Genomic DNA, 19,466 nt, shown 5'->3' on the forward strand with positions numbered 1-19,466 from the left:
ATCCTTGAAGAATGTTAAAAAGGGAATATATACTACTATCTCCCGCCTGTTACAATCCAAACTTACCATTCAGCTCGGTTTCGAAGTGCGAAAAGGCAGCTTATGGTGAAGTACATGCCTTTTTCTATGGATCAAAACCAAACTCACACGTAATTCCGTTTTCAGATTAGCGGCTCGCGATTAGATAACACGTGGTACGGGGAGGATATCGTAAAATCGACTACACGCAACTGCCGTTGGCTAACGCAATTGATCGTCAAAATGTCGGTTATATTGCACGCACTCTCGTGATACATTGAAGCGATCTAAGACGTATCTTTCTCAATTTATTCTAACGTTCGAAAATGCTACATTTTTTCATGTGTAGATCGATCGGCGAGCAGGTTTTCTCAGCTTGCCCGACCTTCTTTTTATTCACTCTTCTCGTTTATGATTGTGATCGGTTTGTAAAATTATACGAAAACTTACTAGTTACGCAATAAATTGTGATATAATTGTAATATTCCTATACCGAAGTTGAAGACGTTTCACGAAACTGTATAGTTTTGTTCGTTTTTTAACCTTCTTGAGGAAATTTTCTCACATTACGTCCATTGCTACATCCATTGCCACTAACGATAATAATGCATATGAGTAGATTAGTGCTTCATTAATCTCCGCGTAAGTAGAACACATAGATGAGAGAGAACTACTTGCACTACGTATTTATTTGCATGCATTCCGGGAAGACGGATGAATTATTTTCAACCCCCTAGTTACTGCACGCTGCCGGTTTGCAATCGAAAAACAAAAAACAAAAAAAAAAATGAACAAACAAAACGGCCACGTTTTTCCGCGTACTGGCATGGATATTTAATATTTCCTCTAGTTGTTGTTCTGTAATTCTGCGGATTTTTACGTATTTCGAATCACATCGAAAATTCAGCTGCACTCGCTCTACTGTTTATCATGTTAAAACAAATTATAAACGACTCTAATGTGGATACTAAAAACGTTCCTCATCTAAATTCTGCTAGCGCATTTGAAATATTCCGCCTTCTCAAACTGTTTTTTTTGTACGTATCATTTTCATCTTGGTGGTGTGTCCTGTTTTTTTTTCTCGTTTGATTTGATTTCACAAAATATTATTCTCTCGATCGGGATGTACCGATTATATTCTTGTTCTTTATATATGATTCCTTCTGTGGCTCTTCTATTATCCTTTTCATCTGTCTTTCTATTGATAGCAATAAAAAATACTAATGAGTACAGAGAAACGACGAACCACCGTAAGCTACTACGGTATAGCTTTCTGCTTTTGATGTTGAATACCGTTCTAACGCGTGCAGTGCATTGAGAAAACACAAATTGAACAAACAAACAAAATATAGGTCCATATTTTGTTGACACTATTTTTCTACCTCCACTATCCTTACATTTGCACTTTTCCAAGAATTGATGGAAATATGCACGCACTACATCCCTATTAAATGTAATTTTAAAAAAATCTGATAAACAGCTCATATATGCAGGTTGTGGAAACCTTCCTGTTTTTGATAATGATAATATGTCATGGATGCCTAAAAAGGGCGATGGAAGGGCGTGGCATCCTCAACGAAGCTTGACCGACCGGCCGTGGGGGCTTGAAAAATGTGAGAGCGAGATTTCTTTTAAAATGAGAAAGAAAAAAATAAAGTGGAAAAAAGAGAGGCTTTAACACACCGCAGCGAATCATGCTGGAGGTGGTTTGGGGACCCGGATTGTTGCGGTATGGTTTCAAATTTCCGCCTCGAGCCCTGTTGCTCTTTACATAATACTACACCACTGCTTCTGCTGTTTGTCTGTGACTATCTTCACCTCGACCTCATCATCGGCGGCGGTGCTGGAGGAAGATTGTTGCTGATCGGTGTCATCCTTCGGAGGCAGTTCCGTCTGGTCGATCTTTTCCTGCGGTTCTTTGTTGGCCACGTCAACGTCCATCGACGTCGCTCCAGAGGCCTCCTTTTCTTCCGGCTTATCCTTAGTGGCATCTGCTACCTCCAACGGAGTCGTCACGCTAGCGCTGGTAGTTGTGGTGGCTTCGGCAGTGACCACCTTAGAGGCGTTCTCCTCCTCGACGGCCAGCGAACGGGCCACGCTTGGCGACTGCAGCTTGACACGCGATAGCCGGTTCTTCAGCATCGTCACAGGGCTGGCAACAAAACCAAGGAATCCACTGAAATCGAGCCGAGCCCGCTTGGGGCTGTCAACATGTGCCGGTCCGTCCGATGTCGATTCGGGAGTCATATCCTTTCTTTTGCGTGTAGCCGATCCCGGCGTACGGAACAACAGGCTGTTGTTACCGACGTCCGAACCGACCGTCACGTTCAGACTGGAGAACGAATCATCGTGAGCATCGGTCGACCGGCGCTGGAACGTAAGCTTAATGTCGCTTATCGGGCGCGTAGAACGACGACCGGAAATGGAGCGCAGTGGGCGACCGATCAGCGATTCACCCCCACCGCTTGTCGGTGTGCTGGGCGGATCGGCTTCCGGAACGCTAACCGGAGCCGCTTTCGGAGAGCGTGTCATCTCTTCCTGCTGTTGCTGCTTTTCCGTGTTGCCGGTCGTCTTCTTTCCCGTGGACTTTTGTTCCTCTGCTCCGGTAGTGGTAGTGGTCTTATTGTCCTGCTTGCCACTCGTCTTGGATGGGTTATCACCGACCTGTACCTGTGGGGTTGCCTTCGGAAGCTTGGATTTAGCTGGTGTGGTGCCGGAACGCACCGGCTGCAACGGAGAATCCTCATTCTCCCAATCCCACGTCGACATCATCAGCGACTCCATATCATCGTCTTCTATTCCAAAGCCCTTGAGTGGCTTTTCCGCTAACAGCAAATTATCGAACGGCTTTGGTGTTTGCTGTTGTTCCTGCTTTTTGGGCGAAGCTACCACTTCGTCCAACTTTTGTTGCTGCTGCTGCTGGGCTCGTGTGCCCGACCGAGGGCTGTCCCGCAGCTTTGAGCCTTCAGCCGAAATGCCAGCAACGGCTGCAACGTTTGTGGTGGTAGTCTCCAGTTTTCCAACCGACACATCCACTGAACCAAGGACAGATCCTTTCTTCTGTGCCGACATGTTACCGGTATTCGTCTGCTGTGCACCACCACTTCCATTGGTTGCCTTCCGTCCGGAGCCTGCGGACGGTTGACCACCCGGTGCTAGCTGCATAGCGACATCCTTCGCAAGCATCGTCCCGTACTGGTGATCAAATTGGTACTGCTTCGGAGTGGGCAAACCCGACTGATTCAAGGAACCGTCTAGGGATGCTGGACCGCCTTGTTGTACCACGGCCATCGGTGGTACTGTCGTCTCGTTACTACCGGCGCCACTGATCGCTATCGGAATTTGCGATTGCTTGCCGGCTCCCTTTGGTGGACGGCCAACCGATCCACCGCCACCTCCTCCGAGTCCACTGCCAGCTGAGCTGCCGTTACTGGCCGTTGGTGTTGTTGCGGCACCACCAGCTCCGGCTACACCGCCGAATCCCTGGTACACCTGTGGTGTACGGCGTCCGGACGTTTGGTTCGACACTTGCAGCGACATCTACAAGAGAAAAAGAGAAACAAAGAGAAGAGTTAGTACATAAAGTCACTTCGGCGAAGGATTTATTTTTCGAAAACGACACAACTTCTATACTCCTACACGCGTGTATTTTAACGAAAACCCCTCCGGTGTTGTATAGCAAGATTGGATACGATCGCAGAATGATTGCGACGTGCCGTTCGTTAATCAGTGAGTGCTTCCCGTGAGCTCGAGTGCTCGCAACCTTTGGTGGTGGTGTGTAGATGGCGTATTCACTACAGCTAAAACTCGACCGGGTAGCTTCGGTCTCATCTTGGTTCGCGATGATCGCTCACATGTCGCGCGTGCTCTATATACAGCGAAGATCGGTATGCCGTACCAATACCATCAGATGACACTGATTGGTCATACACCCGCTCGACGACGACTACAGCAGGCAGTAATGCCGGTATATAATGCGAATATACGCGCGTATTCATGTAACATACGTCGCCTAGTATATTAGCGAAATCAACACGCTTCTCACTGCCTAACAATTAGTCAAAAAATGAGCCACACACGCTAAATAAATGTAAATACAGTAGTTTCCATGCTCCCTGCTGCTAATATACACTTAACAGGCAATTCAACAACATACAAAACGTTGTATAGGAGAATATTATGCTCGCAAATATTGTTATACCCACGGATGGTTCCTCTCCTTTGACACATAATAAATGTGCTACAGCTTTTCTTGCCTAACACACATAAGAATAGCTTCGCACCGTCAAAATCGCGCGCTCGTATGCTTGATTCAACAGCACACTAATGTATGTTGCTACTTCAGCGTCTGCTGCCCAGCCTCACTTTGTGTTGCCAATATGAAACACGTTCTTCCGGTTCGCGAATACAAACAAAGCGAAACCGGCAACACGCCAATGCTTCTCCTAGCACACGCGGGTGTTGGTGTGGGGTCTTAGGAATAATTATCCCCAACGAATCCGTCGTTCCCCAGTCCCTCGCCAGTCCTCTGTTACACATCCACATTCCGTTGCATTGCGCTACAACATAGCAAACAGAGTACAAAATAAAACAACTCCCAAATGTCCACCCCTCACCTACATTGCGAAACGCATTCGAAGAATTGTATTCGAAATAAAGGCGACATAAAAACAACCACACCCGCTCATGGTGTGGGGGCTGGCCACCCACCCGTTTGTCTCGCCCAACCTTTATCAGGCCACCTACATTGGCCACTTTACTCCCGCTTCACCTCATGTCCCCCGGCTCGCAGGAAGATAGCACTTCGAGGGCAACTGAAGGGACGGAAGAAGATGCTTTTATATTGTCATTCACTAGTTTCGGGCACAGCTTCGATGACTGCGCCTGACAAGCGAAACGATTGATTGTAACGCCGAGGGAAAGAGAGATGCTTTGGGGATGTTCATCCACTTCAAGTCCGCCTCAAACACGACGCGATCGAGCGTTGCGTTTTAATCTTCCCTTGCGAGACGACGTTTAGAAATGCTGCACAAGGAAAATAAGGAATTGAATAGAAAGAGATCGAAGGGAAAACATTCCTAGACGCGGATGTGCGACGTAGCGAACGGGTGAGTGTCAGAGGAAATCAACCGAAGGATTTCCTCTCTGTCAGGTTCCTTTCGCTGGTTGCAGGTTAAATTATTCCAACATGAATGTAGGCAGCATCATGATTCAAAATGCTCCTGTTCTACACATATATTCCCGTGCATAAGATTAGATAAGAATCATCATCACCACCACCACCACCAAACATGAGGCAAACATATTCAGTTCTTGCGCATTCCGCAGTGCTCTCGGCGTTATAACATGTCCCCGCGATCATGCTCGCGGAGGAGTGTGCTCTTTCTTAAAATATCACCTGTCCGGAGCATTCCTAACGGCGCGTACTCGCGGGCACAAACACGTGACGGGAAGCAGCAGAGCGTGAATGTTGGCTTATGTAAATTATCAAAGCAATAAAATTTGCTTACCATAAAACCGGTGTTATGAGGTTCTCCCAAACTGAACGAGCCTGCCCTGAAAGGCAGAAAGGCGCGAATTTAACGAAATAAAAACAACACTGTTGACCATGACCGACCGCAAGCAGCGGCGAAAAAATCGATACAAATACTACCGCCAATATGGTCGCGCCAACACCACGCACGCACATGTGTTCGTCGTTCTTTCGGGTCGCGTGGGGTGGCTATAATCTTAACAAACGAGTCCCGCCTCGGTCATTGCTAAGAGGCGTGGATCGCTAATTTTTTTATATAAGCTTCTTCGCGTGCGTTCGGTTCCCACGTTGACCGAGACACATTGGCCCGGCCTGGCGGCTAGCAGGCCAAACTGCGATGGAAGTGTTGTCTGCTATTTTTAAAGAGACCGCAAGTCCCATCGTTAGGTGTGTGCAGGTCCATGGGCGTAAGAGTTGGGCAAGTGTCGCGGGCGCGTTTTAGCGCGTGTGCCGATATCATTGGGATCGACGCAAGTTTACGACGCGTCGCACTTTTGTACGGCATGGTTCTAATTTCGTCATCCATCACCCAGACCTGGTCGGTTGGTTAGTGGTGGTATCCTTTGGGAAAGGTAGAGCGATCGAGGGTTGTGGATGTGGAGTTGCCCGTTGCCAGATCTGTAAAGCCGTGTTTGGGAACAGGCGCTCGATGCCCTACTGGTGTCCTGAACCGCTCAGAGACCGGTAGGGTTTATAAATATCACCATAATGAGTCGAGAGATCTCATGCCAAGATGGACATGACATATCTAAAAGGAAGGTTTTTTTAATACCTTGCCAAACGTTCGCCCCCTGACAGTAGAAAATGGCTCATCAAACAAAGACGCAAACACTTTTTAATAGCTGGATTAGTCCGAATGCTAGTTAATGCGAGTCAAAAATCGTACGCATTGAGCTTGTTTGCTTGAAGATCATTTTTATGTGATTCAGTTTCTTTTGTACTAAACCAACCAATTATGTGAGAGAACCCACATAATACCAAGTCCCTTCGACATTGGCTTGGATTTTCTGTGAGACATTCTGCAAAGTTCTACAATACCGCACCTGTTGTTGCATGCCGGATTGTCGGTACACGGATTCGGACTCTAAAACTGGTTTCAAATTCTTCAAACCAAACAAAACCTATCTCTTGGGCATCAAATTCTTCTCACGCCGGCCAGATTAACTACTTGACTTTCCCATCTTTCTTTGCAACCCGTTCAAAAAATGGCGCGCAAAACTGTACGCGAAATTGCCACCCTCACGCCAGCGTGCATTGGGGTAAAATGTTTACAAACACAAGGCGCGCAAAAATCCAACCACCAGACCAAGAAGAAGATCGAACGACCTGTCGTCTGGGAAGCGTGTCCGACTGAGCATGTTCGCTGAACCAGGCGGAACAACAGACGGTGTATCTGTCGAGGTCGTTCCTGCAACACCCAACGGACTCACTTGGCAAGTTCAAGTGGATGCCGTATGGAAGAAAAAAGAAACCTGTTGGACGGCTTTTCATTTCATCCGTTACTATCGCGAGCCCTCCTCTGCGAGATATTATCACAGTGGCGTTTCGTGCTGGACTATATTAAAAGTTTATTGCTTGAGAGCAATAAAAATTGGTCGTTATAAAATCTGGCCATTTAGCTGCAATCAAATCATTTGTTGTCAAATTGTTAATCATCATAGGCATAGAACATCTTGAAATAGAACAATAAGATTTTGATAGCTATAAACAGTAACAAATGATGAAAATAATGCAAAAGTTGACAAACCATGATGATTTAACCCGCACACATCATCAATTGCAACGTAATTTTTTTTTATGAACAATTTATTTTTCCTGCAAAAGGAAGGAGAAAAACTGCCGACTTTCTACTTTCTACATGCGTGCACTACTGAAGGGCCTGCTTTGTTTATCACTTGTGGTTCAATAATAATTATCAAGACACCACCAGCCATCCCATCTAGAGCCAACGGTTGCCAAGAAACGAACGAAGAGAACTCGTATTATTGGTCTTCTCTTTCATACCATTCGTTTCCCTTATGCTGCCTAGGCAAAAGTTCTACCCGTCGTATGGTATGAAATACCACATAACTAACCGTCTGATTCCAGAAACACAATACTACATGGCTTCTCGGTGCATTCAACTATTCGATTTCGGGTTTCAATTACCGTTTTTCACAAAGCTGATAATTTTTCGATGTAATTTCGCTAACAAATAACAAATCCACACGATAAACACCTACAGAAAACTACAAAAAACACCTCTGTCCGTTCGCAACTATCGCGAGCCCTTCAGAATGCGAGCGCCATTTTGAAACGACATGCTGTCGTCTCCCTTTAGCACGGGCACCACTGCCATGGTGAAACAGTGTCTCGGCTTGGTTACCTCTTCGTTACGAATTGCTGTATAGACCTTTATCTCGATAGATCCCGCGTTTTGTACCCGTTATTCAGATTTGGCGGCCACTTGCGGCGACCGCAAGGAAAGCGAAAATAACCTTAATTCCCTTAGCTCAAGAACACACCCTCAGCGCCTTGAAAGTTTACCTTTTCGTATGCGGAATCCTCGCCTGATTTTGATGGTTTATGCTTCTGCAGAATGCTTCCTTTGGAGTTCCGCACGCACAGTACGGATGGGACCACAGCGAATCACTTGGCGGACGATAAAAACCAGCTATTGCTGTGAAACGCACGCACGCAACAGATAACAACTCCTGGGATCAACTTGCTTCACTTAGCAGTATCAATTACTGAATGTTGGGCGCACTTTTTGCTTAATGCTTCGGTGTAGATGTCAATTCATTTCCTGCATTCATACGCTCGCGCTACCGCCGCCAACGAAAAACCGGTAACACAAACGGCACTATGTACGACAATCACGATGCTAAATCACGCTTCTTTTACCACGCGGAACAACAGCTATAGATGTTAAAGAGAGACACAACGGAGATTGTTGGAGGTTGTTGAAACGAAAAACGCACTTTATCAGAAAATTGAACGCACAAAAATTCACTCTATCCACCGAGCCACAGACGAACGTTTTGAACAGAACGAAAAATTTTCGCAGAAAAAGGCATCTGAATACCCGGGCGAAGAGGTATGATCCCATATTGCGCTTACTCTTATTTTAGGTGTCGTGACGTCATAATAGCAAGACAATGCATTCCTATTACACAGAAAAAAGCGAGAGCTTTAGCTTATACGAACTACATTTTGTAGCAGGGCTAGTGTATGTAAAGTATACAGTTGCAGCAATGATTTGAAATATTTGCATTTTATTCACAGTTATAGAACATGGTTCCGTTATAGAACGTTATAGAACGGATAACTTTTGAAAGTTGTTAATTACGTTACCTATCTAAATATTTAAAAGATACGAGATCCATGTGAGAGTTAAAACCTTTTTGTGTAGAGCCATAATCGAATAATACTTAGTGACTGATCTTTGCTTGCTTATAGCAGGTTCTTTAACATTTGTTTAAGTTATTGTGTCGAGAAGACTGTTATTTTTATTTATCTCGATTGTTTTTTAGGGGTATCAGTATATTCAAGACAATTAAGACATTCCTTTTCTGGTTCATTGTGTTTCAAAACGACTCTAAGGATGTTATTTTTTTTAAAGGCATTAATAGAGGTAATGGAATATTACTTTGACATATATTGTTATGTTATTGTTATTTATTTAAGAAGAGCCTGGCCGTATTAAGACACATATTTTTTTATAAGCAGTACTATTAAAGCATAATTGTTTGAATATTTAAACATAGTAACTTTTCCACCACTGTGTGCATTTGTTTACATCTGGTACAGTATATGCCGTTTCTTGAGGGTTAAAATGACAGTTGTGAATTGCCGCATGGTGATAGTTCGAACGTAGTTCCAGATGCAAATGACTAATAAAGCGGCATAAAGTAACTAAAATCGCAACATCACTAAGCATTCGTTAAAGTATCATCTAAAATAGTATCTACACTTTCTTTATATACAGGCGAATCTATGATTATAGCAACAAAAACGCAATGAGGAACCTGTACCGTGTATCGCATTCGAAACACGATCTGAAGAATCTTAGTGATTTCGGTGATGTTGACGCCTTTATCATTGATCAAACTAATGACGATCAATTTTATTACGTTGCCGGTGATCGGCTGTATCGTGTAACACTCAATGAACCGGCCACTCCAGTCGGTGGATGTGAGGAATATGCACCAGAGTATCCAATCGCCGATGAGCTAATATTGGACGGTTGCCCTAACTCGAAAATAATCGCTGTAGAACATCTACTTCTGACCGGCGAGCTGTGCTGTGCACTATCCGAAGGAAGTGTGGTAGTATACAATTTAAACACTTCTGTCTCGAGCGTACCTACGCACTGCGGTCATGGAATCAAGGCGATGCAGTGGAGCCCAGACCAGGAACTCGTCGTGTTCGTCGATGGTAACATGAACGTGGTTACCATGATCGGTAGCGAGTACGAAGCGATCAGCGAGGTACAGCTGAATGACGACACGTTTGGTGATCGGCAGTTCATGAGCGTTGGCTGGGGCAAAAAGGAAACCCAATTCCATGGGTCGGCAGGAAAAGCGGCCGCCAAAAAATCCGATCCCGATGAAGACGATGATTCAAATGACCGAGAGCATCGAGACACCAGCGTCGACATCAGCTGGCGAGGAGATGGCGAGTACTTTGCGGTAGCTTTTTTGGCCCCTTTCGGACAACGCGCCTTCAAGGTGTTCAACAAAGAAGGAGTCTTGCAGTATACTTCGGAGAGGTGTAACGGTTTGCGCGGACCACTCGCTTGGCGTCCCTCTGGTCAATGGATTGCGATCACGCAGGTGTTGGGCGAGAAATGTGTTATAGCACTGTTTGAAAAGAATGGCTTACGCCATCGCGAAATACCATTGCCGCTGGAACCACACAAGAATCAAAAAGTGGTCTCGTTACACTGGAGCCCGGACTCAGACGTTCTTGCCGTCCACTGGGTTGACGGTGAAAACTGCACCTGCTATGTGGACCTGTACGTGATTGGAAATTATCATTGGTACTTGAAGCAGCGTATGCATTACACGGACTCCACGCATGTTGCCGGGATGCACTGGGACCAGCGCCATTCTGCGGGGAAAACCTTACACTTGTTAACGTTGGAAGAACTGTCTTACGAGAGGATCCGATTTGAGTTTCGTGTCGATCGATCTGTCGGCCACGGTGAGGATGATGAGGCTTTGGTAGCCGTCATCGATAGCAACCGGCTGCTCCTTACCAACTTTCGGCGCGCCGTTATTCCTCCGCCCATGTGCAGCTACACACTGGAGCAGAAACATCCGATCAACGCGGTGGGATTTATTCGTTCACCCGGGCGCTGGATAAGCACGCGGCAGGACATCAGCTCTAACGCGTTTTATACCATTGACTCGTTTGGGGAAATCACTTTATACGATGTTGCACTTTCCGATTGCGGTACTCGTTCAGTACTGTCTGGCGTCAAAGAGCTGCTTAAGATCGATCCCTTTCCGGAACCGCACGAAAATACGTATCAGCACTGGATGTGGATCAATCCGGACCATCTTGTAATGGTGCACAACGGAGACTGCGCCGTGTTCTACATTGAGGCATCAGACAAAGGGCGCCAGCAACATTACCATGATGGCATGGAAGAAATCATGGCGGGTTCTTCTTACGAGAGCATACACATCGAAAAGCGTGGTACGGAGTGGATCGGCTGTATTGAAGCTTCCGGATCGGATAAGGCACTCGTCGAGTTGTCCTCCGGTCGCCTGCTGGAGGTAGATGGACTAACGTTTGACAAGGGCATAAGGTGTAAAAAGATTGTTCAACCCTACAGTTCAACGCTACCGGCCTTTTGTGAGCAGTTGTTCACAGTTCGCGATCATCCCGAAAAAACGCTTTTCGCGTTGGCTCCTAATCGTCGCAATCTTTACCGTAACGGAACGCTGATAGCTTCGGATGTGACGTCCGCGTTGCTCACCGAATCGTATCTCCTGTGTACCACCATCTCCGAGCTGAAGTTCATATCCTTACGCGCAGATGAGCGGGCTGTAGCCCGTACTCCGGCAGCCATCGTAGGTGAGCGGAAAATCGAGCGTGGCTCAAAGCTGGTGACCGTTGTGGCGAAGGCGTCCCGAACCGTCTTTCAGCTGCCCCGTGGTAATCTGGAAGCCATCAATCCTCGCGTCTTATCGCTGTGTCTAATAGCGAAACATTTGGACGCGTTGGAGTACTACGAGGCGTTCGATATTATGCGCAAAGAGCGCATAAACCTTAATCTTCTTGTGGATCACGATTTCGCACGCTTTATGGCGCATCTGGGCTCGCACTTCCTCGTCCAGATTACAAACGTCAACTGGTTGAATTTGTTCATAACCGATCTTTCGAATCAGGACGCCCGCCAGATGTATGAAAGCAACTACCTTAACCGGGAGGATCAGACAGAGGCTGGGGGATGCGCGATCGAGGAAAAAGTTCGGTTCTGTTGCGAGCGGCTCCTTGAAGCGATGGATCCGGAACCAACTATATTGACGCTGCCGAAGATTACCTGCCACGTGAAGCAGGGCCAATTGGAGAAAGGACTCGCACTCATATGGACACTAAAACAGAAACAGCCCACGCCCGATGCAGCAGAAGAAGCGCTCCGATACCTTCTGTACTTAGTCGAAGTGAACGTGCTTTATAATGTCGCGCTGGGCATGTACGATTTCGGTTTAGTTCTGTTTGTCGCCACAAAATCCCAGAAGGATCCGAAGGAGTACTTGCCCTTCCTGAACGAGCTGAAACGGATGGAGGAAGACTACCGGAAGTATCGCATCGATTGCCATCTGAAACGTTACGATCGTGCGCTCGAACACATCGCGCGGTACGAATCAGACGAGGATCGGTTTCAGGAAGCGATTGAACTCATCGGCACACACCAGTTGTACACGGTAGCGCTCCGGTGTTATCGTGGCAGCACAAATCAGACGTACTACCAGAGAATCTGTGCCCTTTATGGTGATTTCTTGCGAAAAGGTGGCAAGCATGCCGACGCTAGTCTGATGTACGAACGGGCCGGAGATCTTCAACAAGCGGTCTCTTCCGCACGACATGCGCTTGATTGGCGTCGGGTGGTTCGATTATCCACCAGTGCATCGATTCCGGCTGATGCCGTATTGCGATCGCTTGTGCCAGCTTTGCTGGAAGCCGGAGAATACGATGCAGCCGCCACCATAGCCCACGATCACATGAAGGACACACGCTTGGCCGTCGATTGTCTGCTGAAGGATCATCGGTACGAGCGGGCACTCTTATTAGCTGCCTCTGAGCCTGGTTTGCAGGACACAATTCGGCTCAATCTCGGGGATTATCTGGGAACGCTCGAGACGACGCTGACCTCGGAAAAGGAACAGTTTTTGCATCAGAAAGGCCGCTTGGCTGTGGTGCGTGAAGAACGATTGCGTAAGCGTGCAGCCGCCGCGGCTGGAGAAGACGATGGTGACGGAGATGCTGACTGTGGGGATTGCGATCTGTTCTCGGACAATTCCACTATCGCGTCTTCACGTCACACCGGTACTTCCGGACGATCGGGGTAAGATGGTGTCCTTTTTTCGCTGTTGGTTCTATCTGTGCATTTTTTTAACGCTTTACGTCGTCGCCTCGTTTTAGCAAATCACATCGTTCGAGCAAAAACCGCCGGAAGCACGAGCGGAAGCTGCTCAACCTTAAGGAAGGCAACCCGTTCGAGGACATCGCCCTAATCGATGCACTGCACGCGTTGGTCGTTCGCGTCTGTGGTGTGGAACGACAGCGGCACGTTCGAGCCATTTGCCAGGTGGCCATAGAGCTGCGTTACGATACGGAAGCTCAACAGCTGCAGCATGCGTATGGTGTCCTTTTCCAGCTGATTCGTTACTCGCTGGATGCCATTTGGGTGCCGGAAATGATCGTGCCCGGGTTACCGCCTGCTGGTGGAACGACCGCACCAAGCGATGCAGCAAGTGATGCTCCTCAGGTGCCAACATCGGTTCTGACTCCGGCTGATTTGGTGCAGGCACAGGATGCACAGCGGTACGCTTTGATAAGTGAGTATTGGGGGAACAGTTTTATTCCAACAATTAGCACGTATAGGCATCCTATTGACGAATTTGCTTTTTTCTTTTTTTTAGAGCCACACCAACGGTATAAGCCGGACATACAATCTATTCCATGGCAGTGGGATGTTTTGAAATAGAAACTGCGACAGTACACATTATTTTTTGTTAACAAACTTTCGATGAGAAAAAAAAGTACATAAGAAAGTAAAAATACATCTACTTGTAATTAAAAGTTGGAGAAATATTTACTAGAGAAAATCATCGTCAACGTTGAAAAATGAAATTTATCGTAAAAAAATGGCCATTTCAATCCACCTTCATCAAATTATCAAACGGCGCGTGGTATGTTTCACAAGTCGCATTATAACATTGTCCGCAGCATCGAAACACCCGCCCACTTGTGGAATTGCGAAATGATCGTCATCTTGTTCACCGTGGCCACGTAATTAGAACACGATCCACCACAGCTTCGTAGTCTCGTAAGCCTGCTCGGAATGCGGAAGGGCGATCGGCTGGTGGGCCCGGTCGTGTGCTGGAAAATGTGAAATACGGCTCCTAAGTGGACCAACCTAAAAGCAGGCGAATGCTGCACGAAGAAGATGCGCTACAAAGCAAAGGAGAGCGAAACCATCATAATGCTTCAAATGCAATCAAATTGAGTTTGGCCGCATGCAAACACGTTGGCAGGTACGTGCGTATGTGTTTGTGTGTGTGTGTGTTTGATCGTGATAATTAGAACAATTGAAGGTGATCATATTTTTGGAGGTATCACCGAGTCTGTTTGCTGTGGCCTTCTTCTCGCTCATCGCTCAATGCAGACGGTAATGTTTCGTAACGATGGGGTTTGGAATTTCGTTACCTCAATTCCTTCGCTTATTTATGAAACTTCGTAACGTATTTATATCCAAACTCGTAGCATAACGAAAAATTTCGCATCACATACAGATGGCAGTCAAACGATGCATTGCAATTGTTCAAAGGGATTCTATTCGAGTTACGACAATTAGTTTTCTACATTCGTATGTCGTGAATCTCCGTGCTGTATCACTTCCTGAAATGGGCTTCTGAAACGTCAATGTGCGCTGTGAGGGTCTCCAGAGATAAACGAACAACGCCATGACGCTTTATCAAAAAGTGGGTGTTTATGCAGCCTTAACTGCCGCTACCCCATGGTTTTTCATTGCCGCCACAAAGGGTGAGCTGTTGCTGCAAAAACAGGGTGTTTGTAATTTCGCACATCCTCCCCTCAACAGCCACTATCTATTGTTTCGTAGCTAACATCGAAAGCGGCTACCGACAAGTACCGATGCGCACGCGCAAGTTAAGCGTATAAATTATCATGTTAAATTAATCGTCTCGAATCGCTTTACGGGTAATTCGCGCACTTGCGAGCGCCTCGCTGGGCTTCAGAAAGCTTCCGGCGTTACGGGCTCTCGGGTGCACTTACGCGCGTTCTTTTGACATTGAATTGTTTCGCTGATTGGTTGATTGTTCTACGCCCGCCGATGTACATGTGGTGGCCTTTTACAGGCTGCTGAAGCCATGGTGTCTTATCTTTGACTATAAAGACGTTACTATAGCCCCACGGTTGATTGTACCTCTTCGCTCAACGTGCCATGAAGATTTTATCCAAACGGCTGTGGCTGGATATTTGCTTATAATAATTGTATTTCGCTGTGCAAGGATACAACCTGAACGCATTATGCAAAATTCGGTGTTACTAAGGCGTCCTGCGGCACAAGGAAATGGATTACTCAGGGCTAGTAGAGCCATTTGTTACGCTTGGTAGCGAAAATTAGCACGATTATGTTTTCATTTTCCAATATCGTTCATGTGGATAATGTTGGATATCGTTAGCATTTGTTGTTTTCAAAGATTATATTCAAAAATTTGATATAAAACAAAATATAGGACAAATTTAAAAAAGCTACTTCTTTCCCATACCGGGAATCGAACCCGGGCCTTCCGGGTGAGAGCCGGATATCCTAACCACTAGACAATATGGGATGGTTAAGGTGAGTCATCCAAATATCCACCCGGTGCACTGATCGAAACATGCATCGCATAGTTGCACTTTTCGTTCAATTTTAGCATACACTTTCCACGACGATCATGCGGGAAAGCGATGGAAATCGAACCATCCCTCGCATCTGATCCGCTGCAAAGGTGGCAGAAAGCAGACACTTTCGTAACAAACGCATCAAATCCACATGTGCACGTTTGTGTGGGCGCATCAAATGGTGCTCTTCGGTTGGGCACTGTTAATCCATCGAATTTTCCTTCCAACGTTGAAGCGATATGCGCTAACATTCGTAGCAGTCAATCCAACGCCCGGGGGGAAATTACGAGCGAATTTTCCATTAGCGCGCACTGCTGCAGCGTTTCGCCGTCGATACCCAAATTAACCTCAATCGACTGTTGCATCCCTGTCTTGCGTTGCACATGCACCGAATGGATGATTATTTGCCTTTGGTGTATGGGTGTTTTGTTTCGTTCATCACCTCCTTTTCGCCGCACGCTCCGTGCCATTGCACAAAAGTTGACCAATTTTTCCCGCACGAAGCGGGGTCGGGCCAAAATCAAAATTATCATTAATTGCCACTCCCCAGCGAGGTGGAATGTGATCGGAATGCAAGAATTCATCGGCATCCATGCCGCATCCACTGGCGGCTGTTGGATCGATTGTTGGCTTTGCGAAATCCAAACTCAAGCAGAACCAAAACCCTGCCTCACAGATCGTCGAGATTGACTGCGTTTCAGGCGCTTCCACTGATGGTGATTTGCGAACGTTGCGATCATCTTTAATTGTACTCATAAAGCCAGCTTTCCATGTTTATCTCTCATTTTGGCAAAACACAACCGCGGGCACCATTACAGCAATTAACCCAATCGAAGGGATCGCATTGATTGTGGCCTCTCGAACTGGCGTAGGGAAGAGTCAGAAAGTGGGTAAACATAATGCTTACCATTTCGGCATTTCGCCAAACACTGCCAAAAATGATCTTCCCGTGCCCGCTCCATTGCTCCCGCTTGAGCGGCTTAAAGCAACCGATTAAGTTAATGCGTGCCCTTAAGGCCTTAAGACGATCCCTGCCTTCCGGTGGGTAACGGTTGATTCCACCCCTTTCTTTTATCAACGACGCGATTCAGCCCAGAATGTGAGCCCGGTAGCGCAAATCCAACCAATTTGTAACCGTTTTCAAAACGAAAAACGAAAAACACATAATTCGCACATCTGCACGGCGCGTGTGTGTGTGTGCAGATTTGGGTAAACGGTTAATTTAATTTACGATACACAAAAAATATACTTAAAGCCCCGATCCCATTAGCCTAGTCCGCCCGACATCAATGGGAAGGAGTTTTAGCTAATTTCCACCAACTGGCGCAATATCCGCACATGCGAATGCGCTGCTTTGGCGTGTGATGCGAAAAAAAGAGCGTGGAGCATAGAAACAACACATAAATGTGGGCCAAGAGGCACAAACCACATGGCAAGAACGCAGTTTCGTCCAATTCGACGCCCCTTTCCGGGTGTTTAGAACAGGTGGTGCGCGCCAAGGGAAAAGGATGTCACTTTTTTCACGCTATTCCAAGTTCAACATGTGTTCTGAAAAAGAAAAGCAAAAACGAAAAAAAAAGCTTTTCCATTTCCCTTCTCAGGGAAGTGCACTTTTTCACACCCGTTCTACACGATGCGAGTATTCCTTTTTCCCTCATTAAAGCTAACGCGTATATTTCGCCACGTGTGAAATGTATGAAATCTGTATGTGTGTGCTTTTTTTTCTATTCGCCATTCGCAGCTTCCACGGGGCGGCTGTTCTTTGCTTTTGTATTTTATTATTTTATCGAAAGCACCCATCGGGCGCGCGTAGAGTGGCTGTTTTGGGTGGCCGAAAAAGATTGCCCCCGGTCTGGGCGCGTGTGTACAGTTATAATTGCACGGCAACACAACGCCTCCTCCTGCGATTAACCCACACACCTGGTCTGGGTGTGACTACCTCTTCGGGGTTTGGTATTTAGGTGAAGCCAACCGATCCTCTCGCAGGGGATGCCCGTGGGGTGTCGTGAGAAAGGAAACCACCCCGTTAGTAATGTGTGTCTTTTGAGCATTGTCGTAGATGGCAATGATGCGCACTGTTGCTGATAAGCAATCGGCAGCCGTTTTCACCTTTTCAATTAAATCCATCCCTTGGTCCGTTTTTGGGCGTATTTTTGTTATCGCTATTTGAGCCTCCAAAAAGGAAGGTTATGCCTACTTCGATCGTCACTCGTATATGGTTGGTTCACATAGTGAGCAGGTTCGTTCTCACTTCTCACCTCTCAGCCAGTGAGCCAGTGAGATGAGCTCTCACCGCAAGGTGCACCATCTCTGGATGGGCGATGGGCGGGAAATTTTCCCGTTTCGAGACAAAACAGTTGCCGAAAACAAACAAGCCTTCGGGCGTAACCCAATTCCAAGGTGCGCGTGAGGAATTCGCGGCGTACACGCGTCCAAATGGACCACGTTCATATCGCGCGGTGGAAAACGGACCCCGAGGAAGATGAGCCCCGCCTCCGATGGCCTCGATCGGTTGTCGATTTTGTGCCTCGGTTTCGCTTCCGCACCTGGTTCCTGGACCTTCTGTTCGATTGGGCTTTGGGTCGGATGGAGTGCAAAGTTCGAGCCACTGATGGCGCATTACTTGGCAACCCCGGTCGAGTGTGTGGCGTGGAGTGACGTGAGGATGGGAAAACTTTCCCCTGACGGTCCCGGTGCGAGAGCTGTCTGGCACCGAAAAATGGTGCCGGTCAAGGCTGAGAGTGGGCTTTCCTTGAGTGGTGATTGAAGTCCACACTAACAACACGTTCGTCTCACAGCTGGATGGTCTACCGGTCCTTTGCGGTCTTTGCTTCATGTTCTTCGTGTTCTTCGGGCCACCAAAATTTGATGCTTCGCGTGTCAGTATTTGACAGGCTTGTCAAAGCAAGGGAATATATTTCATTGATAGTCTGGATTGCGATGGAAATGCAGAGTCCCTGTTAACGAAAACCTCCGAGACGGTTTAGCAAAGTTCTTTCAAAACATTCGTCTTGGAGTTTTCCTTTTGCTGCGAGACAATATTCGTTCTAAATTCGTTTTAAAACGCCAAAAGTAAAGCAGCTTCTAGCTTGACCCCCCCAATGAAAACCAGATTAATGTGTGCTGCTGCATTTTAGTCTCACAATTACAGACCCTCGTGACGCGTCGTTTGGATGGATTTTCCGCCAATCGGTCGGTTGAGATCGCTCACGGTATGCACTCGCTTTCCACGTACACGTGGCAACTACTCGCATGTGTCGCTCGATTAGAGATGCACCGAATCCACGGGACACGGTTTCTAATCGGATTTCAACGCAGCAGCCCTGATCGAGCGTGCGCTTTCTCGCATGCCACGCACTGCATTCCGGAATGCATCTCGTAGGTGCTGGCGCAATTTTATCTGCCCCTTCCGCGCTGGTCAAATACACACATTTCTCACACGTTCTCTCTTTCGCTCTCTTTTTTTGTTGTTGTAAAATCGCGCCCTTCGCGCGAGGCCCTGCGATGGTCGACGAATTTATTAATTGGCGTTACATCGACAGAGGGAAAACGAAGGAAAATCGATTGCCCTCCGTGCGCTGCCAAGGACCTGTAGCTTCCTCTCGTGAGCTGTGGCGAAAGATGCGAACGAATGGTCAAATTATGCTGCTACCTTTTCACCCGATACGCTTCAATTGGGCTATTGCCGGGGCCGTTAACGAAAGGGAGCGAGCCCACGGTTCGGAGTTTCCTTCGCCCGGCGTTCCTGTGCATCGATGCAAACCGCCGGGTGAAATAAAGCAGCCAAAACGCC

The 19,466-nt window shown here is 47.0% G+C and overlaps 2 protein-coding genes and 1 non-coding gene across 3 annotated transcripts; 1 reads left to right on the top strand and 2 right to left on the bottom strand.

Moving 5' to 3' along the window:
- Window positions 1-403: 403 nt before the first annotated feature.
- On the bottom strand, window positions 404-3,558 carry LOC128723745 (uncharacterized). The gene has a single exon (XM_053817514.1). The coding sequence runs from the start codon at window positions 3,556-3,558 to the stop codon at window positions 1,786-1,788; it is 1,773 nt and encodes a 590-aa protein (XP_053673489.1). The 3' UTR covers window positions 404-1,785.
- A 5,991-nt stretch (window positions 3,559-9,549) lies between these two features.
- On the top strand, window positions 9,550-13,751 carry LOC128723756 (elongator complex protein 1). Its single transcript, XM_053817525.1, has 3 exons — window positions 9,550-13,109; window positions 13,187-13,602; window positions 13,687-13,751. The coding sequence occupies exons 1-3, from the start codon at window positions 9,550-9,552 to the stop codon at window positions 13,749-13,751; spliced, it is 4,041 nt and encodes a 1,346-aa protein (XP_053673500.1).
- A 1,798-nt stretch (window positions 13,752-15,549) lies between these two features.
- Trnae-cuc (transfer RNA glutamic acid (anticodon CUC)) lies at window positions 15,550-15,621 on the bottom strand. Its single transcript has one exon. It is a non-coding gene; the product is annotated as a tRNA-Glu (tRNA).
- Window positions 15,622-19,466: the final 3,845 nt, after the last annotated feature.

Source organism: Anopheles nili, chromosome 2 (genome assembly GCF_943737925.1).
Source record: "Anopheles nili chromosome 2, idAnoNiliSN_F5_01, whole genome shotgun sequence".
Classification (NCBI taxonomy): Eukaryota; Metazoa; Arthropoda; class Insecta; order Diptera; family Culicidae; genus Anopheles; species Anopheles nili.